At 43.0% G+C, this 26,089-nt stretch overlaps 1 protein-coding gene across 2 annotated transcripts in view; it reads left to right on the top strand.

Annotated features, from left to right (window-relative positions):
• TANC1 (tetratricopeptide repeat, ankyrin repeat and coiled-coil containing 1) overlaps window positions 1–26,089 on the top strand; it is a 330,651-nt gene that overhangs the window by 301,526 nt on the left and 3,036 nt on the right. For both annotated transcript variants that reach the window (XM_040357904.1, XM_040357906.1), the window contains 7 exons: window positions 8,873–9,006; window positions 13,800–13,923; window positions 16,506–16,681; window positions 19,184–19,316; window positions 22,513–22,604; window positions 24,330–24,476; window positions 24,992–25,092. In XM_040357904.1, the coding sequence (XP_040213838.1) occupies window positions 8,873–9,006; window positions 13,800–13,923; window positions 16,506–16,681; window positions 19,184–19,316; window positions 22,513–22,604; window positions 24,330–24,476; window positions 24,992–25,092 (907 nt within the window). The remainder of the gene's footprint in view (window positions 1–8,872; window positions 9,007–13,799; window positions 13,924–16,505; window positions 16,682–19,183; window positions 19,317–22,512; window positions 22,605–24,329; window positions 24,477–24,991; window positions 25,093–26,089) is intronic.

The raw sequence follows: 26,089 nt of genomic DNA, 5'->3' as shown, positions 1-26,089 counted from the left end.
GTACAATTTTTAATCCTGGAAACCAAACCGGTCTTAGACATGTATTTATTCTTGTTGGTTCACAGTTTGATGAATGTTTTACCAGGACTGAAAACAAAGTGAGTCCTGGCGAACACTTGAAGCATTTGTATTTTTATAATTAGAGGATGGTTTATGCAGCGTTAGTAGTTAATGTTTACATTTGGGTTAGGTCAGGGATGGCTAGAAGCTCGTTGTAAGAAGTCATGATCTGTTTCAGGCTTTGGGCCTACTTAAGATACCATTCTTGGAATTGTTATTACCCTGTCCTAATCCCGCTGTCAAAACGCTGTGCTTATCCTTTTTGTCCCCTTTTTTTCACATATTTATTTAAACTTCCTGTCAGATTTGTTGGCCCGTGATCAAAGATGTGTCAGATTAGTCGCTTTTCCCGACCTTGCTGGTATTTAGTATATAGTTACCAGCATTTATTTTGCAGAGTGTATAGCTGATCAGATTAAATTCTATTTTATTCTCGTCCATAAGGAAGAAAATAGAGTTGTTGAAATGCTTACATTTTCCTTTCAGTGAAAGAGCAACTACAATACTGTCTGGGATCTTAAACACTGCGACTATGGCTACCCCTTTAGACTTAAACCAACACAGTGCACCACAATGCATGGTAGTGTGTTATTGTTCATTGTGGTGTGTCAAGTGTGCACTGGTTAAGTCCTTTGGGGTGCCATTCAAAATTGGACGACAATGCACAGAGGTACATGCTTGCTATGCCCTGCGGTAGCGTGCAGCAATCAAGTCTTCTCGTTGCGAGTTCCTCCAGTTCTTTTCTGTTCTTTGTGTCCTGTTTGGTGAGATTTCTCTTTACTTAAAGGGGTTGTAAAGGTTTGTTTTTTTTTCTAAATAAGTTCCTTTAAGCTAGTGCATTGTTGGTTCACTTACCTTTTCCTTCGATTTCCCTTCTAAAGGTTTTTTTTTGTCTGAATTTCTCACTTCCCATTCCTCCTCAGTAAGCTTGCCCCCATCATGCGAACCGTTCTGGCTGGAAGTTAGTCAGCGTGCTCGCACCCTCCCTTGGGACTACATCCCTGCAGGAAGACGATGTGTTGACACACACTTTAAATGTTTATTTTTATCACTTTTATTGTTGTCACAAGCAATGTAAACATCCCTTGTGATAATAAGCAGTGACAATTAATCTTTGTCTCGACATATGGGGTCTATTCGATTTCAGACGCCTCCTCTGCCTTCAAAAGCATCTGATCAGTGTAATCAGATGCTTTCCCGATTTTAAAAATGGCGCTGTTTACATCTGTTGAAACCAGAAGTGACAAAATTCTTGTTGCTCCCGGTGTTCTGTCAAGATATACAACTCGTCAGAAACTCCAACTTCTTAACTTCCGGTTTCTTTAAACTATCAGTAATTGGAGATTTTGCCGAATTGCTGTTTGGGCACAACACCGGCAACCGAATACAGTTCTGCACCGATACTAGCCAACAAAATGGGCGGCGACAACTTTGTCCTCGTTAGCCCCTGTGTTGTCAAAACAGCTAAATCTTCTTGTACCGGACTGTATTCGGTTGCCGGTGTTGTGTCCAAACAGCAATTTGTCAAAATCTGCAATTACTGATGGTTTAAAGAAATCTGACGTGATGTGGTTGGAGTTTCTGATGAGTTGGCTAATTTGACAGAACACCGACTTACTATACCATAGAGATGATTGGGGACAATCTGGCCCACGATCAGCTCTATGTTAAGTAGGCAAAACCACTGGCCTCAATCCATGCTCGCCAGTGGGGCAGAAGAGCCCAGAGAGGCACCAGCTGATGCCTGTAAAAGCAATCCAGCGGCTAATTTCCTAAAGAAAACAATACCAGGATGATGCCTGTAGCTGCATACCACTTGAAACTGCCAACGAAATTGCATGTTGGGCAGTCTTCAAGTGGTTAAAGATATTCAGAAACTATCATTCAACCCAATTTCTATAAACCCTGGTTGTCATAGGAGGTGTGCCACCTCATCAGCCTGGGCCCACAGTACAATATTGCAGAGAGCTTTGGAGCAGAGGTCTTCAAACATTCTAAACCACGGACCGGTTTACTGTCCTTCAGACTTTAGGGGGGCCAGAGTGGCCAGTGGAAGTAAAAAATGCCCCAGTGTCAGTGGGAGTAAAAAAGTTACATAGTGCCTGTAGTCAGAAGGAGGAATAGTACCCCATCATTGGTATTTGTGGGAGGAATAATGCTCCATTGCTTGTGTCAGTGGGAGGCATAGTGCCCCATCACTGGTTTCAGTTGGAGGAATAGTGCCCCATCACTGGTGTCAGTGGGAGTAAAAGTTCCCACATCACTGGTGTCAGTGAGAGGAATGGTTCCCCACTGTTGGTGTCAGTGGGAGAAATGGTGCCCCGAGGGCTGGCAAAAATATGCATTCGGTTCACAGGCCACCGTTTAGAGACTGCTGGGGGGGGGGGGGGCAAGGGAACCCTTAGATGTGAACAGAACACTGCAAGATTTAAAGTGGAACTTTAGTTTGAAAATTAAGTCTGGCTAGATCAGTTCAGGCTGGCCCATTTTGCAGGTATGGCTATGTGAAACATTAGAAATAAGTGCTTATACTGTTTAATATTCAGTAATGCACAGTCTCACCCTGTTCTGCACATGCTCAGTTGCCAACGACCAAACAGTATTTCAAGGGAATAAGTGGGTGGAGCAGTCCAGGTACAGGCCAGGAGTCCAGCCTCGGGGAGGACTCTGCTTACAATGATATGTTTTTTACTGGCAGTGTAAGAGTTAGTGGAAATAGGTCTGGAACGAGGGATGACTTTAGATAAGAGCTAGTTCTCAGCACGAGAATAGCCGGAATTCCTGAGCATAGCTTTGCCATGATGCTGTTTATTTTAGAACACTGTGGTTTAGCCAGTTTCCGAATATGGTAAAGTGGATTGAGGGTGTAGCTCACAGGCTGCCGCCATCATCCATGGTAAACAACAGGCCATAATTATCAGGAACATTCTTCTGCTTTATTGCCTCCCCCTCTTGTTGTACTGTTGCTTCCTGTACTCTGTAAATCTGAGCAGACACAACCTTTTCCTTTGGAGCGCCGATGTTATTGAAACTCACATGCACGTGGTTTGCGTTGCTGCCAGCTGTCGTCCTCTAACTATGCACTGTCCTCAACTTTAGGAGCCATAGAACAACCAGTGACACATGTTTTGCATGTACTGTGTGTTCACATGTACTTGCGTGTGTGGGTATACAATTTTACATGCGTTGGCGTGTGTGTCCTTAACACACATATTTTTTCTGAATGGAATGTTATAAAAAAATTTTTTTTTTTTTTTTTTAACTCAACAAATGCTTTATTGAAAAGATTAACAAGTACAGGTTATGTAAATCATTTAACCAATCCAGAGAAATTGCCACAAACACATCAAGGCATTGGTATCAAAACCGATACTGTCTCAATTGTACATAGTAAGCCCATCAATCTTATTTTTAACATCAGAGTATGAACACACCACATTGAATCGATTAAAGCATGAAACCATTACAGTTACAGAATTCTGTTCAGAATTAAAGTGGAGTTCCACCCATAAATATAACATTACATCAGTAGTTTTAAAAAAATGTCATTAGTCCTTTAAGAAAAAAAAAAATTTTTTTAGATGCCTTCAAAGTGTTGTTGCTAGGCAGAATAGTTAATCTTCCCTCTTCCTGCACCTAGGTGCTTAAGCTTCCTAACCTACACCGCACAGACTCCTGGGAATGTAGTGGGTGTAACTTTCCAGGAGTCTGTGCACTCCCCAGTCTCGAAGAATCATGCGACTTGGACAGTACAGGTGCTGAAACCTGATCTGAAACCTAGTACACTGCTTGTGCAGCACTGAGCATGTGCGAGATCTGCAAGGCTGAAATCCAGGAAGTCATACAGTCTGGCTTCATGATGCCCACACTTAAAGCGGATGTGCCATGGGAAAATAATATTAAAAGCCAGCAGCTACAAATACTGCAGCTGCTGACTTTTAATATTAGGACACTTACCTGTCCTGGAGTCCAGCGCCGATCGCAGCAGAGGGCGAGCGATCGCTCGTCTCTCTGCTGCTCCCCCCGCCATCCACGCTGAGGGAACCAGGAAGTGAAGCACTGCGGCTTCACTGCCCGGTTCCCTACGGCGCATGCGCGAGTCGGGCCCGCCGATTGGCTCCCGCTGTGTGCTGGGAGCCGAGTGTTCCCAGCACACAACGGGGGGGCGACGGGATGTGACGCAATGCCCGTCTTTTGCCCGTGAATGCCAGGCCGGAAGTGGGTGCAAATACCTGTCTTTAGACAGGTATCTGCACCCCCCTCCCCCCTGAAAGGTGTCAAATGTGACACCGGAGGGGGGGAGGGTTCCGATCAGCGGGACTCCACTTTAGGGTGGAGAACCGCTTTAAGATGGCCCCAGTCAATTTCTATTTTATAAAGTGTCTAAATGCTGTAACAACCTAACAAAACGGACCTTAGTTTACAGACTAACTTTACTAGAATACTTTAAGCTTGTGTATTACAGGGGTATTTATATTTAAAAAGTGAAATTGTGGCCGGAACTCCGCTTTAAGTCCACCGGAGATAACCCTGGGTATCCAGCCAAAGTTGACCATACTGCCTGATATTTATTTTGAGTCCCAGTGTTTTCCCATTGCTGCAACCCATTCTTTCCAAGAGGGAGGTTCAACAGATTTACAATGCCTGACGCCTCGTACACGCGATGGGACTTCCATCTGACAAATCCATGGATTTTTGTCCGAAGGGCGTTGTCTGTGAACTTGTTCTGCATACAGACGGCAGAACGTTTTCAGCCAACATACGCCAAACTTCGTGTTTTTTCAGCTCTTTACCGCCACCCTTTGGGCAACTTCTGCTATTGTTGTCTGATGTTTAGCATTGGTTCGGAGCATGCATGTTTTGTACTAAAGATTTCAGTCCGACAGATTTTCGTATACACGATTGGATAATCCGACGGAACACATTTGTTGTCAGACAATTTGAGAGCATGCACAACCAACATTTGTTGTCGGAAATTCCGACCAGAATTGTCCGATGGAGCATACAGACGGTCGAATTATCTGACAAAACACGTCCATCAAACAATTGTTGTGGAAATATCCGATGGTGTGTACGGACCTTGAGGAAGATCTTTCTGGCCTGGAACAAGGCCTGAGCTATGACCTGTTTGGTGACCTCTTCTGCCTGAATATCATCTAAAGTACCTAAAAGGCATGATTTAGGATCCTGTATAATAGGCAAAAGAACTTTGTGAAACCTTTCTTCCTCCACCCTTTGCTAAAAAGCGTATGACAATGTGCATTGACAGGTGTTACAACACACCATCCTTCTGTGAAGTCTTCTCTTGATTGTAGACTTTGACAATGATACACCCACCTCCTGGACAGTGTCCTCCACTTGTCTGGATGTTGTGAATGGGTTTTTCTTTACCAAAGAGAGGATCATACGATCATCTACCACTGTTGTCTTCTGTGGGTGTCCAGGCCTGTTTATGCTGCTAAGCTCACCAGTGAGTTCTTCTTTCCTCAGAATGTATTAAACTGTTGATTTGGCCACTCCTAATGCTGCTGCTATCTCTGATGGATTTGTTTTGTTTTTGAAGCCTTACAATTAATGGCCTGTTTCACTTGCATGGGCAGCTCCTTGGAACGCATTATGTAGGTTCACTGCAATATATTCCAAATGCCAATACCACACTTAGAAAAACTCCAGACCTTTTACCGGCTAAACTGATGAAGAATTACTGAAGGAGTAGCCCAAACCTGGCCATGAAACCACTTTTGATTTAATTGTCCATTTACTTTTGGTCTTTTGAACAAGGGTTGGTGGCTATTAAGAGCTGTAATTTGTAAACCCTTCCTCCAATTTGGAGGAAAATGAAACTCAAGAGTGTGCATTTTCAGCCCATATCCATTATATAACTATAGCTTGAATATGTTTTGGTAAATACCTGAAAAAAACGAAAATTGTGCCCGTGTCCAAATATATATGGACCTAACTGTATATACTATATTGTCAAAAGTATTGGGACACTTGCTTTTACACGCACATGAACTTAAATGGCATCTTGGTCTGTAGGGTTCAGTATTGAGTTGGCCCACCCTGTGCAGGTATAACAGCTTCAACTCTACTGCGAAAGCTGTACACAAGATTTAGGAGTGTATCTATGGGAAGGTTTGACCATTCTTCCAGAAGCGCATTTGTGAGGTCAAGCACTTGATGAGAAGGCCAGGCTCCGTCTCTACTCCAATTCATCCCAAAGGTGTTCTATCGCGTTGAGGTCACGAACCCCGCCCCAAACTCGCCTATCCATGTCTTTATGGACCTTGCTTTGTGCACTGTTGCACAGTCATGTTGGAGCAGGAAGGGGCCATCACTAAACTGTTTCTACGGAGTTGGGAGCATGAAATTGTCTAAAATGTCTTGGTATGCTGACGCCTTAAGAGTTCCCTTTGCTGGAACAAAGGAACCAACCCCTGAAAAACAACCCCACATCATAATCCCCCCTCCACCAAATGATTTGGACCAGTGCACAAAGATGGGCCATAAAGGCATGGATAAGCGAGTTTGGGGTGGAGGAACTTGACTTGCCTGCACCCCAACCCGATAGAACACCTTTGGGTGTTAGAGCTGCAAAGGGTGAGTGAACTCAATATTAAACCCTACAGACTGTGCATGTAAAGGTAGGCGTGTGTGTGTATATTTATAACATTCATATCAGTTACCGCCCTCAAAGGAGCTTACAATATAAGGTCCCTAACTCTGAGCAGGAGCAGCTCAAATCAACCAGTTACATTTTAGCTTATAACACTTTGTTTACCCCAGTACATGCCGATCTTTGATTGGTTGTTGCACACCACTGCCCCTTCCAAGTTAATAAATGAAATGCTGAAAGTTCTGGAGTATTCCTTTATTGTATTATTTCCTTCTTTTCCGGGCTGTTTGAAGCATGAATGGTATGGACAAGCTAATCTGTGGACATATAAATAATCTCAAGTCAGACACATTAACGAGACGATTGTCTTTGGCTAACACTCTGTATCATTCATTAAGCTGTGCAATGACACCATAAAATTCTGAACTCGTACTTGGCACAATGGATGATCTTGTAACTCAGCCAAATGCTAGCTAAATGGCTTCTCGCTGCTTTTGTGATGGTTTGCTTTAGAACGGTGCAAGGCAAATGTTTGGCCACACTGAACGAGGTCTTTGGAAAAAAGCAAAAGCTCACAGCTGTATCATCTCCAATAAAAGTATTGAAAGGGAAATAAGGCGCTAAAAAGGGTACAGTATTCTGGGGAGGCTCACTATAATGTGTGTTTTAGTTGCTAATTGCTTATACCCCCAAAAGCTAAGGTTATACCCATTAAATATACACCAACAACCTTTGGATAGAAATAAAATGAATAACTTGACTCAAGTGGGGCAGGCTGTATGAGCAGTAGGGAATCCGTGACGACTCTGCTGCCACGCACATATGCAAGCAGGTACAGGGCTGAATTGATGCTTCTGCCCCTTGTTTAAAGGAGAAGCAAGACCAAAACTTTTTTGGCCCTGATTTGCATGTCGGTCACATGAGTGCATTTAGTTCTGCACTCCTGTGACCCAGATTCAGCAGGCTAAAGTCTGCTGTTTGCTGATGCCACGCAGTTCCAGACGCTGGATGGATCCAGACTTAAAAAGAAGTTTGGGAATCGCTGAAAAAGTCACACTCACCTAGATGGCTGCAGCACTGATCCCAGCTGCAGCTGTCTCCCGCCGCCCCTAAGTGATCGCTCGCCTCTCGGTCCTCAGCCTGCAGAGAGTTTGGGGACTATCAGTCATCGGCTCTCTACCCCTCTAGCGCTTACTGGAGTGCTGGGCTGTGCAGGGGGCGGGAGTGGCTGGCTCAGGCTCTCAGCGGTTCGCTGGTAGACTGCACCAGCAGTCGGTCTAGGCTAATGGGTAGAACCATATGGCTGAGGTCTTTTCAGAGCCTGGACTGGCTCTGTGACATCAGTTGACAGTGGGCTTTTCCTCCTTAGTCACAGGAGTGCAGAACTAACTGCACTTCTGTGATGCATAGGAGAAGTCTAGCCAAACAAGCTTTGGCCATACTTCTCTTTTAAATGTTGGGATCCACCCAGATGCTGGAGCGGCACCTGGCTCAGCCTCTCTCTTTGCTGCTGAGCACCTAAGCCTGCCCCCTCCACAGCCGGGCACTCCAGTGAGCGCTGGAGGGGCAGAGCAGAGACTGAGTCACTGGCTCCTCTGCTCACTGAAGACTGAGAACAAATTTTTACCACCACTCTTGGAAACTCGTTTCCCAATTGGAGGTTGATAAGGGGGTATGTATTGCTATGAATATAGTTTGGGCTAGAACATGTCCTTTTCCCCATTGTGAATGTAACTTGTACTCCTTTCTCAGCATAGTGTTTTTTTCCTCTCATAATTCTCGGCACATCCTCGTATGTGTTTTGGAAGTAAATCACAGCTTTGCAGAAAACATGTTTAATTCATTGCTATTTGTAATCATTTTAAGCAGAACAAATTATGCTCTTTTCTTTAGCACAAGGGCTTTGCTACATTAAATATTTCATAGAGCCAACACAATCTCCATTTCATAATTTATTAAGACTGACATCTCTTGAGTCCCATTATACAAACCACACAGAGGCTCAATAATATACCCTTTGGGCATCCGAAAGTATAAAAAATACCGAAAATTCAGGAGAACCTGGATCTATATGACTTATTTTTTTTCTGCTACTACAATGAATGCTTTATGTATCATTGCTACATGTGTATTCCAATTGGTTGTATACTTACTGGATATTGATGTATAAGTATTTATAATTATTTGTTTTTCCAGCTCTCACAGCAGCAGCAGGAAGGGGGAAGCTGGAGGTCTGTGAGCTACTCTTGGATCATGGAACCATCTTGTCGCGTCTTAATAGACGTGGAATATCGCCCCTCTTCTGTGCAGTGCGCCAAGGGCACTGGCAGGTATGTAGTGTTCAGTCTTGGCCTTTTTGCCTAGCCAAACAATGTTACGGATAACGTTTTGTATACAGAAGACAAGGTTGCTGCAGGACATGTCATGATATTTCAATGTATGGTGTACTACATAATATCGCCACATGTTGGGTAATAATGGTATCAGAAGAACACAAAGGATCACCCACATTGTCCTCATGAGAGGGTTCCTACATTTTCTTCTGACTTCCCTTTCTTTCTTGCTAATAGAGATAACCCAAATATTCCCATCATGTGGCTCATATACTGGCAGAATCACCTGAACATAATAAGCTGGGAATCTTTGGCTCAGTGACTCCAGAACTTTACTGTAATTTCAGTGGATATTTAGGGCCACCTGCATGTTGAATGATGAATACTTTAGAGACTATTGTTTTCAAAGAGAATGTTCCACTGCTAAATGAGAAGACTATAAACTGCCACCACTGAGTCTGGCTGCAACCATTCTAACTGTGGGCAGCTGAAGCTGCTGCCTGTTCACTTTCTGGATTTACACAGACACACAGGGGCACACCTCCAGCTCTGCACCTCTCATTGGCCCTCTTATGACTCAATCCCCCCCTCCCTTTCCTTTATTGGCAAACTCTCATTAGAGTGAGAGAGAGCGCTGTGCATGATGTCATAATCCTAGGCTAATGACCAGACCAGAAACAGAAAGTGGGCTGTATAAGGTATTTACTGGCAGAAAAATTTTTTTTACTATCCAAAGTTAAAACAAGGGCATCAAATTTAATAGATGGAAAGATGAAAAAAATTACTGAAGGTCCGCTTTAAATTTGCTATATAATTAACACTCCCCTCTCCCCAGCCTGACAATGCTGTTTGCTGTGCATCCTGTTCTTCATTCAGAGTTGCGTTTCACTAATACAGGAGGAGTGTTACTGGCCAGATCACCAAGTGAAAACTGGGAAAAAGTCTTAAAGTGACACCAAAGGTTCCCGTTTTTTTTTCTTCTTTTTTTTTTAAATAACAAACATGTCATATTTGCCTCCACTGTGCAGTTTGTTTTGCACAGGAGTGGCCCCGATCCACCTGTTCTGAGGTCCCACGGCGGCTCTCACAGCTCCTCCCCGCATTAGATGACCCCCTATTGGAAGCTCTCTCCTGAGGGGGTTTACCTTGTGGGCGAGCTCCTGTGTCATACACTCGGTGTCCATAGTTGCCGAGTGTATGACGCGGCCTCGCCCCCCCCCAAAGCCTGCGTCATTGGATTTGATTGACAGCAGCGGGAGCCAATGACTGCGCTGCTATCGATCTATCCAATCAAAGCCGGGACTCCAAGCAGAGGAGGACGGCGGGGACAGACCCATGGTAATTTAGGGCTCAGGTAAGTAAAACGGGGGGGCGGCGAACACTGCAAGGTGTTTTTTTACCTTAATGCATAGGATGCATTAAGGTGAAAAAACATGTACCTTTACAACCCCTTTAAAAAAAATAATGCAGCCACCACATTTATTAATTGGTAAGCTGCAATATATTTACATTTTTAGTTTTGGGTTTATTAATATTTAATAAGAAGAATATGTAAAACTGTAACAACAAATGTGTTTTAATAAAGTTTGAAATGTGTTGATGTTGGTAGGTGAAGGCCCCAGATAAATAGTAGACGTCAAATCCTGCGTGATGTTTTCCCCCTTACACACGTGACACGGCGTAACCTGCATGTCCTCTAAAGCTTATACATAGGAAAAAAGTGAAGTCACAGTTTGCAAACAAGAGTGTGTTGTCACAGCGCTGGGACTAATGTATTCCAGTTCCCTGAAAACTGGGGAAATAATATTAAGTAAAGGAGAGCTGTGACAGTGCTGGTTTTGTCCCTGGAAGACACGGCCATACAAATTCTAATGAGATTGTCCGCCGCTTTGTGTCTCTGTGGAGTTCCCCATCTATTCCTTTTTTATATTTTTGCTCTTCTAGTGGAGACGGCTATTCATGACACTTCATAGGACTCCAGGGACAATACACAGTGCCACCACACAACGCCTACAGCTTTTATAGCTCGAGATGCCGACTTGGCCCCCGGCCAGCTCTGAGTAACCATTAACAGCACTGTAAAGAGCACAGAATGTACATGACGTATAAAGATTGCTTATTTATGATTATTGCTTGTAGCATGCATTCATTATCCCCAGGTTACAATTAGTGTTTGTTTTACCACAATTCAACTGCCATTAGAGTGACCTAGGGCGCCCCTACAGGCTGTATCGGGTAGCATAGCTCCTAACTGTCCCTGCTTTTGTGGCACTGTCCCTGATTTGGAACAAAGTCCCTCTTTAGAAATAGGAAGAAAGGTTTAGTACTGGGAAACTATACAGATCAGACCAAAATGTGGGATAAATGAGGAGGATTTATCCCACATTTTGGTCTGATCTGTATAGTTTCCCAGTACTAAACCTTTCTTCCTATTTCTAAATTTCAACATTGGTAAATTTCAAAAGCCAGTATAAAGGAATAGTAGTGGTTAAAAAATAGCACTTGTGGGTTCACTAATATATTTATTGTATAATTCTCCATTAAACGGGCATGGCAGGGGGTGTGTTCTGTGCCTACGTACTTTTGCTAATAGGTGTCCCTTGTTCCTATTGCAAAAAGTTGGGAGGTAGTAAAAGAAAAGGTCTGTCAGTTCTTTAAGGCGTGACACGTCCATATACATTGCTTCAGTTGAATCCTCCCATAAATGTCGGGATGTGACCATGTAAGGATACACAAATCACAAAAAAAGGACCTCATCACGTAAAATCAGAAGGTATATTTATTAAAATAAACATGTGAAACAATTGCACTCACGTAATCCATCGCCACATATTCTGGGCACTAAGAGAGAAAAGCTTATTCCTGTAGAGGGGTGCCACTGCTTCACACTGCTATCCTTGAAGCCGATGTATGTTCCACAAACCTGGAAGCTGAAACCGGAAGTAACGTCACCTGTAATAATCACTCCCGAGATGTTTCGTCTAAAACAGATGTCCACAGTGACACGTTTGGGCAGGACCAAACGTGTCACTGTGGAAATGTGGGCGTATAACCATTCCCTTACTGTGAAAGGGCTCATACTTCCTGTCGCACAGGGCGCCCTTTCACAGTAAGGGAAAGGTTATACGCCCACATTTGCACAGTGACACGTTTGGTCCTGCCCACATTTCCAAAGTGACAGGCCATGCCCACATTTCTAAATTTTAATACGGTAGTGACAGCCCCACCCACATTTTTAATAGTGACAGGCACACCAACATTTCCAATATTGATAGACCCTACCCATGTTTTTAATAACGGTGGCAGACCCTACCCTTTTTTAACCCCCACTTTTTTTTGTTTTTAAACAACTCGTGCCCCATCCACTTTGTTTACACTTTTAATCTGATCTTAGGGTTTTCTATAAAGGGGTACACTTTTTTTGATAGCAGCTGGGAAGTTTTTTGAGATATACTCAGCAGTTTAATTTGGTGTAGCTGTTTCTATTTTATAATCCTTATCAAGTAGTGCACTTCATAGGTAAAATATTTTTGATTTAACCACAAGGTCCATAAATCAAATGTTTTCCCCTACAGAAGGGTACTTTTAAAAGTGTACGACTGGTATTGGGCCAATATTTATTTTTCTAGGCCTACTAGGCATCTTAAGGCCCCCTATCACCTGGGCCAGTCTCTGCTTGATTTCTCTTTGCTCAGCAGGGCATCTGTCTACTGATCCCCCAGCAGAGATGGGTGGATAATAGGTCCAGGTCAGACATGGATACAGCCTGCTCTGCTCCATGGGCGAGTGGGTGTAAACGGCCTGCTTACACCAGGCTGCCCTCTGATCTGATCTGCTAGATGGAAGGGGAACGGATCCCCTTACATTTTTTTTTGGTCACAAGTTTGTTTGCATCCGCTGCTCCATAAAAGTGAATGGAGGACCTAATCGGGTCTGCCTGAATAACTGACAGGTGGATCCAATCGGATCAATTGTGAAAAAGGTCTAATGGCCCGTACACACGATCCGAATATCGTACGACGGATCGTACGACTTTTTTCGCTTAATAGTCGCAAGTAAAATAAAATGGGTTATTAAAGTCACGAAAATTCTCGTACGAAAAATAATCGGTCATGTGTTGTAATGTATTTGTATTGTATTTTCGGACGACAACTGTATTGACTAAACGAAAATCGTACGATCTGACATCGTACGAGGAAAATTTTCGTGCATGTCCGATCTAATAATATCGGATGAACTGTCGTGATCGGCTCTCGAAAGTAGTGTACACACGATCCGAAAATCGTACGATTCTTCATCGGACGATCGTTTTCGTCCGATATTCGGATCGTGTGTCTGGGCCATAAAGCATTATAAAGTGTTTCTTAAGGTGACCAGTCAGGTATTCTCTTCATTATCCAGCCCACACCAGAGAGGTGACAGCTGGAATCCGGTTTATATAAGCAAAACGCAGACATTTTATTTTTCTTCCGCTTCTAGCCTTCAGTATATTGTCCCTGTTTGTCAATATGACATCTCTGCTTTTCATTTCACGCCCTTGGTATTTGATTGCTGAGTCGTGTAATCCTCCTGGGCACTGTTGGTCTGTGTTTAGCACTGTATCTAAGACTGGTGGACCTCAGGGAATCAGATACATCATAAACCTATTTATTTCTATAGAAACTCATCCTTGGTTAGTTGTGTCTGACACGCAATGCTGAGCAGGGAGCAGGTAACTGTATGAGCGATGTCCCCGTCCTTTGCCTCCGGCCTTCCATGCTTTGTGCCTTACCATCTCTCTGTCTCTGCAGGTCGCCAGGCTTCTTATGCAGCACGGCTGTGATGTAAATCTGAGTGACAAGCAAGGCCGGACTCCCCTCATGGTCGCGGCATGTGAAGGCCATTGTGGGACCGTGGAGTTTCTTCTGTCCGAGGGTGAGAAACTGTCTCTGAAGTATACAAATGGAAAGCTGAACCGCAGTACCATAAAATCTCTAATTGGCTGTAGAACTTAAAAGCTCCAGGGACAAATGGAACAATGGGATTTATTAAATAAGTTAAAATGGCCTCTTTTAAAAATATATATATATATATTATAGATACATACATACATTGTGTTTATGTATGTGTGTGTGTGTATATATATATATATATATAGATAATTATAAATTATTTGCGGATAGTACTTTCCAAAATTGATACAAAGTATCATATCAAATATTGTGTGTTTTATGCTCCACCATTTCATGTTCAAGTAGAACTATAGGCAAAACAATTTTCACTTTGGATGGAGTAATGGTTTATTTTTTGCCATCTGTGTCCCATTGGGGAAATTTCCCTTCACTTCCTGTCCCATAGCCAAACAGGAAGTGAGAGGAAATCCCTGCAAATTAAGGGAATCCCTTGGGGACCCTCAGATCACCAGAACTATTGTCCCCATTGAAAGATTTCCCCTCTAGGTTTCTAGCGACAACCCACAATTTGGGATTTTTTTGTTACTTTCACTAAAAATGATAAACAAAACAAATAGAGAGTGTGAATCTCCTTAACGGGGCACAGACTGCAATAAAAACTGACGGGCATTTTAATGCCTCTCCACTCTAAAAAAAATAAAAAAAGTTTTGCCTTTAATTACACTTTAATTTATGCTGGCCTTTGGAATGAATAAACGCTTAAGCGCTAAACCCACCTAGCGAGTTTAGACGTGTTTAGGCACATTGGGAGATTTTTGTTCACCTAAACGCGCTGACACTGTTTTTTTTCTGCCTCTAAACAAACCATCAAACGCCCTTACCCACTTAAGGACCGCCTAACGCCAATATACGTCGGCAGAATGGCACGGCTGGACACAATCACATACCGAAGCTCTGCGGTCGCGGGACCTGCGGACCCGATCGCCGCCGGAGTCCCGCGATCGGTCCCCGGAGCTGAAGAACGGGGAGAGGTGTGTGTGTAAACACACCTTCCCCGTTCTTCACAGTGGCGCTGTCATTGATCGTCTGTTCCCTGATATAGGGAAAGGCGATTATTGACATCACTCGTCCAGCCCCGCCCCCCTACAGTTAGAAACACATATGAGGTCACACTTAACCCTTCAGCGCCCCCTAGTGGTTAACTCCCAAACTGCAATTGTCATTTTCACAGTAAACAATGCATTTTTATAGCATTTTTTGCTGTGAAAATGACAGTGGTCCCAAAAATGTGTCAAAATTGTAAGGAGGCAATCCTTAAGTGGTTAAAATATTAAACATGTTATACTTATCTGCTCTGTGCAATGGTTGTACACAGAGGAGCCCTGATTCTCATCGGGTCCCCCACTGTGACCCCTAGCTCCTCCTCTTCAGGCAGTGCCCCAATAGGAATCAGAGCTGGGGGAGAGGAGGAGGAGGAATGCTGCTCTCATGCACAGCACTGGATCGTGATGGGGCTCAGGTAAGTATAAGGAAGGCTGGGGATCCCAGGTGTAAAAGTTTTTTGTTACCTGTATGCATTCAGGTAAAAAAAACCTTAAGGCTTTACTTCAACCACTTTCAAAGTGACATTTCCCAGTGTGCACAAGGCCTTAATCTTGCAAAAACTTTAGTACACAGGGAAATTAATGAATGTTCTCTGTGTGTTACTCAAGTTTTTGCAAAAACCTTCTTGGGAAATCAGCTTGGATCTGATGCCACAATATTATTATTTTTCATGGGAAAGAATGGGTTCTGCCGTTGCTGACTTACTGCTGAAAATGAAAGTTGACTGGTTTCTATGCTCAATAATTTGAGGCACTGAACAGAAATAATTTTGTACATCAGGAAAAGTCATACAGTATCTGCAGACTTGGGTTAGTGTCTTAAAGTGCTGAAACAAGGGGGTCAGCATGGCGACCAGACAAAAAAACATTTTTAGTAGCAGGAGACAACAATTCATGCCAGATTGCCTTTATGTCTATGTTTCAACAGGTTTCCTTTAAAAAGCGTGGATGAATCTTTAAAACATAGTTTTTCTAGAACCCTACCAGTGGAGCTGTCGGTTAGGTCCCTTTTACACTGACGGACCGATCGGGTCCACCTGCAAGATTTTCAGGTGAACCTGATGGGTCCATTCATAGCTCTTTATGGAGCGGCAGGTGTCAGTGGACTGTTTTCATCTGTTGCCCCATAGAACAGTGTTTCTCAACTCCAGTCTTCAAGGTTCCCCAACAGGTCATGTTTTCAGGATTACCTTTAGATGAAACAGTTGTGGTGATTACTAAGGCAGTGAAACTGAACAAATCACCTGTGTAAAATAATGGATAACCTAAAAAAACATAACCTGTTGGGGCGTCTTGAGTACTGGAGTTAAGAAACACTGCCATAGAGAACAGTGGGACATGGACCTGTCATCTGCCTGCTCAGTAGGGATCAGCGGAGAGATCCCCCGCTAGGCAGTTGGATCCTCTTGACTGAGTCTGCCTCGTCTGAAAGGGGCCTAAGCGTAAATGCGACATCATGTATGTAATTTTTTTTTATTTGTTTTCGTTTTTCCTTTCTTAGGCGCAGACATTGCTGCAGTGGACAAGGAAGGGTTAACTGCCCTGAGCTGGGCCTGCCTCAAGGGCCACAGAGCCGTGGTCCAGTGCCTTGTGGAAAGAGGTTCCAGTATTGACCAGATGGACAGAAATGGCCGCACACCTTTAGACTTGGCTGCCTTCTACGGAGATGCTGAAATTGTACGTTGACCTGCTAAATATTTAAGAGATGCATATATGTAGAAAGGTTCCCTTGATAAATCATCCTTCCAGCAATGTAATCTTCTATTTACACAGTGTACAGCCAGCCGCTATGTTCCTGCTGTAATGGGTCACATGGCATTCTAGATGCGCACTGTGCATTAGAAAGGGGCCTCCCCCATCCCGTGTGTTTGTAGAGAGCAGGATAAGTACAGTCTTCTCTTCATGGAAGTTTATCTTTGCTAGCCAGTGATGGGGGAGCAGCAGATACTATGCAGAAGACCACATTCCCTGTGCTGACATCACACATCCAAAGCTCCGAGTAATCAGGACCGTGTTAAGCCCTCCTTCACTGTTGTTGGCACGAACAGGTGATAAGAAGTGGAATTTTCATCGGCTTTTCATAAATCTAGACTAGAGATATTTCGCTTGCTGCATGTTTTGCTGGATATTGGTCTTAGTCTTTCATTTGATGCCAGCAACAGACATGTTGGACAAATCCCAGGAACCCAGTAGCTGCAGGTCTTGAGAAAATTGCTGTTTACATCAGTTTGGGTTACTCTGCTTGTTTTGTTCCTGCTTTTCTTTTATGCCTTAAAGGGTCAGTCCACCAAAAATTATATTTTAGCTTTGGGTGGATGGTGGTTGGTTGACTCAGCTGCTGGCCTCTTCTGCAGCAGACTTCAAAGCTGGGAATGTATGTGTTCCTTATTTTATTGACAGGTGATGGAGGGAGCGAGGTGATTCAGAATGTAGAGCAAAACTGTCCTCCGGTATGGGCACCGTGCTTTGGATGCAGAGAACTCATATGACCCACTTTTTAGTAGACCCTGGCATAACGCAGAGTGCAGGAACCATGAAGGTCGAGCTTGGGTCAAGCGATGGAGTAGTATAGTTTTTACAGCGCATAAAAAGCCCAAAACTTTTCATTTTTTTGGGGAAACGTCTAAAGACCCATACACGCGATTGGACTTTTCGACAACAACGGTCTGATGGACGTGTTTTATCAGACAGTCTGACCGTGTGTATGCTTCATCGGACAATTGTTGTCGGAATTTCCACAGACAAATGTTCGTTGTGCCTGCTCTCAAACTTTCCGACAACAAATGTTTGATGGAGGATCATCCGATCGTGTGTACACAAGTCCATGGGACTAAAATCCAAAGTAAAAACACGCATACTCCGAACCAATGCTAAACATCAGACAACAATAGCAGAAGTTGCCCAAAGGTTGGCGGTAAAGAGCTGAAAAAACACATGATTTGGTGAATGTTGGCTGAAAATGTTCTGCCGCGTATATGCAGAAAAAGTTCACGGCCAAGGCCCTTCGGACCAAAATCACAGAAAATTTAGATGGAAGTCCGATTGTGTGTATGAGGCTTTAGGCAATCCTGTCAGGTTTTTATTGTGTCTTGTAAGGAAGGTTTCCCTTTCTGTCTGAGACACAGCCAGAGGAGATCTCTCCAAAGCAAGGGCATACTCTTCTTAGAAAGTTGTCACCATAACTGGTATCCCCATTGGAAGATTTCCTCGTACCTTCTATTCCTGTGACAACTCAAACATTTGGATTTTTCATCCGTTTCTCTTACGAAGACTAAGGTCACCAGGAGAAACCGAGAGACTGTATCTGTCCACCAGGGACACAGACAGCAGTAAAACCAGAGGGCCTAGTAAGACGGCTTAACACTTCAACATTCTATCCAAAATTGAAATAAAAGACGTCTTGGCTTTGCATACACTTTAGTGAAAGTCTACCAAGAGTTGTGTATCTATTCTTAAATGTCCAACTAACTCAATTTTTTTCTGTGTGGACATATTTTCACATTTTAAGTTTGCTCTGTTTTTCATGAGCCTGAAAAAAGAAATATTTTTAATAATCATCCTAAATTGGGAATACTAACTCACTTTACAATCTGGTTGTCCAATCTCCAGGTTTGCCTAATTAAGTAGATTATTTAGGTAGGCCGTTATATTTGAATGAATTATTTATGTAGGCTCTGGCACTATAATAGTTGGTAAATCTAAGGGGAATTTCGGAGAGATTGAACAACCAGACTGTAGTGTGTGTGGCTAGGTTTACACAGATCTCCAGTTACCTGTAGATGATACCATATGGACAGCACAGTGGCTAATGGGTTAGCACTTCCGCCTAGCAGCACTATGGTTGTCGGTTCGAATCCCAACCACAGCATTACCTGCCTGGAGTTTGCATGCTCTCCCTGTATGGGTTTCCTTCCACATTCCAAAGACATCCTGGTAGGTTAATTGGCCCCACTATGTGTATGTATGAATAAGTTGGGGACCTTAGATTGTAAGCTCCTTGAGGGTAAGGACTGATGTGAATGTTCAATATATGTATAAATCGATGGCGCTATATAAGTACCTGTAATAAATAATCTACCTTTTTATAGGAACATATTGTCTGCCCAGATACATTAGAAGGGCATTAATTATCGTATGTGATGTTAAAGTCTTTTTCTGATGATCTTCCCATCTGTATAGGTGCAGTATCTGGTCGATAATGGTGCTATGATTGAACATGTTGACTATAGTGGGATGCGTCCGCTTGATCGAGCCATAGGATGCCGAAATACAGCCGTAGTTGTGACTCTGCTTAGAAAAGGAGCCAAACTAGGTAATTTTTTTCTGATTGTACCAGCGTTGCACAGAAGCAAGAAATGTTTAAGTTTATTCCATGTTATATGCAATTTAGTTTAATATCCTGATGGATGCTAAAGCCAGCCACACATGGATAGAAATGTGTCTGGTTCAGGAGGGAGCAGCCAAATTTCAATCCATGTATGGGCAGGGAGGTTGTGCAGAAGTTTGTCTGCCAATCAACTCCTTACAACCACCCTATTTAATTTTGTTTTTGATTTTTTTTTTTTGCTTGATCAGCACTGCAGGCTATAGCTTCAGAATTGACGATGGGTAGTCTCTCTGTTCTCAGAATACAATAGCTCAGTGGGTAGGATTCCTCCATCCACATCAAGTCTGTGGGTGGGGAAATCAAGTCTGTTTTTTTAGTTTAGCCTGCTGGTTGAATGGAGAAAATAAACTCTTCCCCACAACACTGGGTTGTGGGGTTCTGCATGCAGTGGGCCCCCCAGACCTAGCCCCCCCCCATATGAACATAGTACCCCTACTTTTTCACTCCAAAAAAGTGTAGTGTAAACACGGGAGGCAGTTTTTGACAAGTCCTTTATTTAAAAAAAAAAAAGTGTCCCCTGGTGTAGACCCACCATCAATCATGATGACCACCGCTACCGCCAACCTGAAAAAAAAGAAAGATTTGGACCCGACAAAGGCTCCTGCCGTCTGACAGTTCCTAAATAACTAAGGGGCAGGGCCACTCTATGACGTCCCTTCTGGCATTGACGATGGATCTACACTGGGGGACATTTTTGTAAAATATTTTTTATGAGACTTGTCAAAAAACTGGTGGTGTGTTTTTAGTTACTTTTTACCCTTTTTTTGGTGACTGAGTAAGGCTGGAGTACCCTTACTCCAGCCTTTTTTAACCAGGATGCCTTGGCAAAATGCCTAAAAAGTACCCCAAAATTGTATACAAGCCAGTCGGTGGATGAAACCTGCATTTTAGTTACGCAAAGCCACAGGTTTTCATTGTGCCTCCTTACAACCTTCTAGCTGCCAACCTTCTAATGACCAATGGCATCATCAGTTGATAAGGAGGATATCCGTTGCCTGCATATCATCCTTGTTTGGTCCTCTATGCCTCTCTACATCAGCTTGGGGTCTCATTAACTAAGTGATAGAGAAAAACTGAGGGAGAAGAGAAACCCTGGAATACTAGTCAGTACTAGTATCTCTTTTGGAAGAATAAATCCCCTATAACGTTGGGTGTCTTGTGTGTATTAATGTTTTGCATTATGTAAAACTATTAGAGAAATTTTTAAATTTTAGAATGGGATGCCTTAAGATTTTTTATAATTTGAGGGTGCCTCGAGATTGTCCAGAATTTAAAGGGTGCCTTGTCTGGGAAAAAAAAGGTTTAGAAACACTGCCCTACTCATTCACCTAGGTCATAGGGGATGGGCTGGGACCTGGGAGCCCCCAACCTGAGGGGCTTCCAGATTCCTATAATCCCCCTGTCCGCAGACCCCCACAAATACTGGCCATCAACATGGAGACCGTTGCTTGGGGGGGAGGGGGGATTCATTAGAAAACAGACGTACACAACAAATTTAAAAACTGGAGTGCGAATCAGTTTTTCATCCGATTTACTAAAACAATGTGATAGAATGGATGAATAAAATGGAACGCCGGTGTGAAAGAGGCCTGAGGGTGTCCAAGACTTTACTCATTCATTTACAAATATTTTTATCAGAAGAAATAGGTCCTCTATATGTTTCAGTTGTGTTTTAACAGCTTGTCAGGTGTGTTTGAAAAGTTCTAACTTCCGACCTAAAGAAACATATTAGTCACCCATTGTACAGCTGTATATAAATATAGAAATGTGGTTGCAGACCTCGTACAGCGAAATCATGCTGTCTGATCACCATTTGTAATGACACATTTAATGACACAAAGTGTCACTTGGAGGAAGCTGATGTCATTTTCCTGTCCTGCTGTCTTATTGTGTCAGACACATCTGTTCAATCTCGCTCTGAACTCAAGGAAGCGACAAACGCTGTGCTGACACCTGATTTATTACTAAAGTAATACTGAGGTCACCCTCGCTACTCTCAGACTTTGGACTGTTATTGTTTGTGTAGTTTAAATAGATACCGCAATCGTATAGAAACCAATGTAAAATGCATTGTGTGTGTGTATATAGCAGCAAAGTCACTCTCTGATGTCAGCTTTGATAAATATCTGTCCATCCTTCAAATCTGGCTGTATAGGGGCCCTTTAAATAAAACATCTCAGCAATAGTTTTAAAGCAATGCTGCCTCCAAAATAGGAATGGTGAAAAATGTGCCCCATGCAAAGAAGGTATTCTATACACATCTCTACTGCTGCCCGCGCCACCGATTACAGATGTATGGAAGAGATGCATTTAGAGTAAGTCTAGTCATACATTATACAGGTTTCGATTTACCAAAACCATATAATAGGAAGTCAAACCTAAGCATTTTCAATTTGTAGGCCATCAGGTAGGCCCTTGCACTACATAGTTGAAGGTAAATCTAAAGGAAATTGAATGAGAAAATTGTATAATGCATGGCCAGCCTAAGCTGTTCAGAGCATTGATTCGAACCCATGAGAGAAAAAGGGACCATGTGAAATCAAGTACATATACAAAATGACTGGCGTAGAGATGGAACTGCTGATAGGGGAGCTACATTTAGTTTAATAAACCTCTGTGGCAGTACCATCCATACCAAAAATGGAACTTCCGCTTTTTGAAATCCCCCCTCTGGTGTCGCATTTGGCACCTTTTAAGGGAGAAGGGGAGCAGATACCTGTCTAATACAGGTATTTTGCTGCCACTTCCGGGCATAGATACCTGAGCCACCCGTGGCTATCTACACCACGTCCGGTGCCTCCTCCGACACACGGGTCCCAGAAGACAGCAGGGATCAGTGGGATACCCTTTCCAAAGATGGCGGAGCCTCCACCCGGAAGCCGAGGGACAGATCGGCTTCGAGTGCCGACATCGCAGGCACCAGCTGCAGTATTTGAAGCTGCTGACTTTAAGACAACCAATTTCCAACAAGGGCTTGTATCTCAAACAGTCCGCTTCCTGAGCTCTGTAGCTCCCTGAGCATCATCCCTTCAAAGTGATTATTTCAGTTACGCAAATACAATTTTCTGGGTAAGACCTTTTTTTTTTTTTTTAACCCATTTATTGAACTTTTTTCTTACAGGAAATGCAGCTTGGGCAATGGCAACTTCTAAACCAGACATCCTAAACATTCTCCTGCAAAAGTTAATGGATGAAGGCAATATCTTGTACAGAGTAAGTTCATTACCTTTTTTGTTTTGTGACCTATGTATTCATGCGTCATATGGGTTTCCCTATACATGTAAGAATTACAACACATTAAAAATTATGACTTTTCTGAGAATTTCCGATATCCCTTGCAAAGAATGCCCAGACAGTCACCACATCTGTTTTAATAATTCAACATGCAAGCAGGCATTTTGTAAATGGAACCAGCATTCCTAAAAATGCAGTCACTTCATCAGAAACCTCTTGAAAGAAAATCTACCCAAAACTACCCTTCTTATTACATCAACCCACATTTGCTTGGTTTTTAGCTCTTAGTTTTGGTTATGATGGGAAATACAACTTTGTCAAAGTTGTACGAAAGCCTGTTCGGGAGATTTCCCTTTCCTTTCTCTAACTGATACTCTGGGACAGAAAGAAATAGATAGCAATAAAAACTTGGTGATTTTCATTCTTTTTAGCCTCCACCAAGAAATACACGTTTGTTTAGTCTCTGTCCCCACTGACACTCTGGGAGGAATTAACGAGTAAGGCAAGCACCATGCTTGCACCACTCTCCTAAACATAAAAAACAGAGCAGTGGCTGCTCCTAATTAAAAAGAGTGGCACAGGTCCCTTTGTTAGGAGCACAGTTCTCTGTTCTGGTCTTTCTGACCAATACAGTACAGAGAACGACAGCTGGAGCTGCATACTCCCATTTCTCTGCTCATTCCTGCTCTTTGCTTAGCTCAGATTGGGAATCTAGAAGGCTCTGCTTGTGTAGTGTAATCACTACATGGGTAGAGCGATGGTCGTGATCTGTCTCGTACAACACCTGGTGGGAATTTGCAGCAGGTTTCTATACCAAAAACGACCGTATTTCTTCTGTTAATCGGGTACAGACCTGTGCTTTTTTCTTTCCCCCTGAAATAGAAACTGGTTTAAAGTCTATTCGTACCAATCTATATGCTTAGTTCACTCTTGACAGTTTCCTGTACAATTATAACAGTGCAGGAATCTAGTTAATTCCGCTGTTTGTTTCTTGGACAGGAATTAAAGAAACCTTTTCCCCAGTAGTGAGAGAAGTAGTAACCTTTCTTTGGTCCAAAACTAGCAAAAATGTTGGTTGGCGTTGGGCCTTAAAGAAGTTGTAAACGCAGAAGTTTTTTTTATCTTAATGCATTCTATGCATTAAGGTAAAAAACCTTCCGTGTGTAGCAACCTCCCCAGCACCCCCCAATTACCTACCTGAGTGCCTTCTCTCTCCAGAGATGTCCAAGATCCCCTCAGCCATTCAGTACACTCGTCTTGATTGGCTAAGACAGATCAGCAGCGCTATTGGCTCTTGCGGCTGTCAGTCAAAGTCAATCAGCGGAGAGAGGGGTCAGTGTGCTGTGTCTGAATGGATACACAGAGCGCTGACTCGGCTTGGGTGACCCCTGTAGCAAGCTGCTGGCTAAGGGGCATTAAAAAGAAGGGAGGGACTAGGAACAGCAAAGAGGGACCCAAGAAGAGGAGGATCTGGGCTGCTCTGTGCAAAACCAACTGCACAGGGGAGGCAAGTATAACATGTTTAAAAAACAAAACAAAAAACGAGCTTTTACAATCACTTTAAGCACAGGCAGCCACTGTAGAGAAGTGTACATACCGTAGATCATTTGCCCACACATAGGTGTAAAACGTTTCAGGGTGAATTTTGGTCCAGTTTAGAAAATGTTTCCTCTGCTTCACTGATTGTTTATCTTTTTCCTGTAGAAAGGGAAGATGAAAGAGGCTGCGCAAAGGTACCAGTACGCTCTCAGGAAGTTTCCCCGGGAGGGCTTTGGAGAAGAAATGAAAGCTTTTAATGAGCTGCGTGTTTCCCTCTACTTGAACTTATCCAGATGCCGCCGAAAAACAAATGTAAGTAAAGTACAGTGCAGGTTTCCCAAAGAAAGGTTTGATGTTTGTCCTGCTTCCCCCCACTCCATTTATTGCAACCAAATTCCATGTACTTAAGGGTATGGGGGAGCATGTGACCGCCTCCCCTTCCAAATATAGGATACACAGTTCCTAAGTGGCCAATTGCCATGGCCAAGCATTGCCATACAGAGCTCTCCATCTGGAAGGGCTGGTGAAGGTCATGTTGCTTGTTTTTCAGGTGGCTGTAGGTACAGACCCTCCTCGTTCACAAGATCCCTCACCCAGTGTTTGTGGTATTAAGGGGCCTCAGGTACGGTATCCTGGTACCACCAATGTTTGATATTTGCCGTGTTGGGTTTGACAATTGCGGTGATGTATTTCTAACTATTAGTGCACTAATATGTGTTTATTGCTCATAATATGATAACATTGCCTGGCAATGAAAGTGTTTGAACCCAGAATGAGAAGTAAAGTCTTTACTGTCAATTTACATTATCATCTCTCCCCCTGTATAGGACTTTGGCATGGCTGAAGAACTTGCAACCAAGGCGCTAGAGCTGAAACCAAAGTGCTATGAAGCTTATTACGCCCGGGCAAGAGCTAAGAGGAACAGCAGGTAAACTATCCTTGATTAGAGTGAAACTCCAATTCTCCTCATGTAAACTATATTAACCACTTAAGGACCGAGCCTCTTTCTGAGATTTGGTGTTTACAAGTTAAAAACTGTTTGTTTTTTTTGCTAGAAAATTATTTGGAGCCCTTAATATATATATATATATATATATATATATATATATATATATATTTTTCTAACACCCTAGAGAATAAAATGGCGATCGTTACAATACTTTTTGTCACACCATATCTGTGCAGCGGTCTTAAGACAGTTATTTCAATTTTTTTTTTATATTGTGAAAGATAATGTTAAGCCGAGTAAATTGATGCCCAACATGTCACGCTTTAAAGTTGTGCCCGCTCATGGAATGGCGACAAACCTTTACCCTTGAACTCCATCGGCGACGTTTAAAAAATTCTACAGGTTGCATGTTTTGAGTTACAGAGGAGGTCTAGGGCTAGAATTATTGCTCTCGCTCTAACGATCGTGGCGATACCTCACATGTGTGGTTTGAACATCGTTTTCATATGCGGACGCGGAACGGGGCGTGTTTACATTTTTTTTATTATTTATTTTACCTTTTTATTTTTAAACTGTTCTTTTAAATAAATAGAAATAAAAGCATAACAGGACCTCTTAAAATATGAGATCTGGGGTCAAAAAGACCTCAGATCTCATATTTACACAAAAATGCAAAAAAAAAGAAAAAAAAAAGTAATGTCATTTAAAAAAAAATGTCCCTTTAAGAGCTATGGGCAGAACTGATGTTTTGACGTTGCTTCCGCCCTGCAATGACATGAAGACGGGTGGGGACAATCTTCCCCTCACTCGTCTCCATGTCAGACTAGGGAGAGGATCCGATCGCCTCAGCCGCTAGCGGCGGAGGGCACCAGAGAGCGACGGGGGGGGACCCTCTCCCGTCGCCGATAAAAGTGATCTTGCGGCAAATCTGCTGCAGAGACCACTTTTATCTTGAAGCGGACCACACGCTCTTGAA

Source organism: Rana temporaria, chromosome 6 (genome assembly GCF_905171775.1).
Source record: "Rana temporaria chromosome 6, aRanTem1.1, whole genome shotgun sequence".
Classification (NCBI taxonomy): Eukaryota; Metazoa; Chordata; class Amphibia; order Anura; family Ranidae; genus Rana; species Rana temporaria.
Note: the sequence above shows the minus strand (reverse complement) of the source record. Positions and strands in the feature narration are given on the sequence as shown.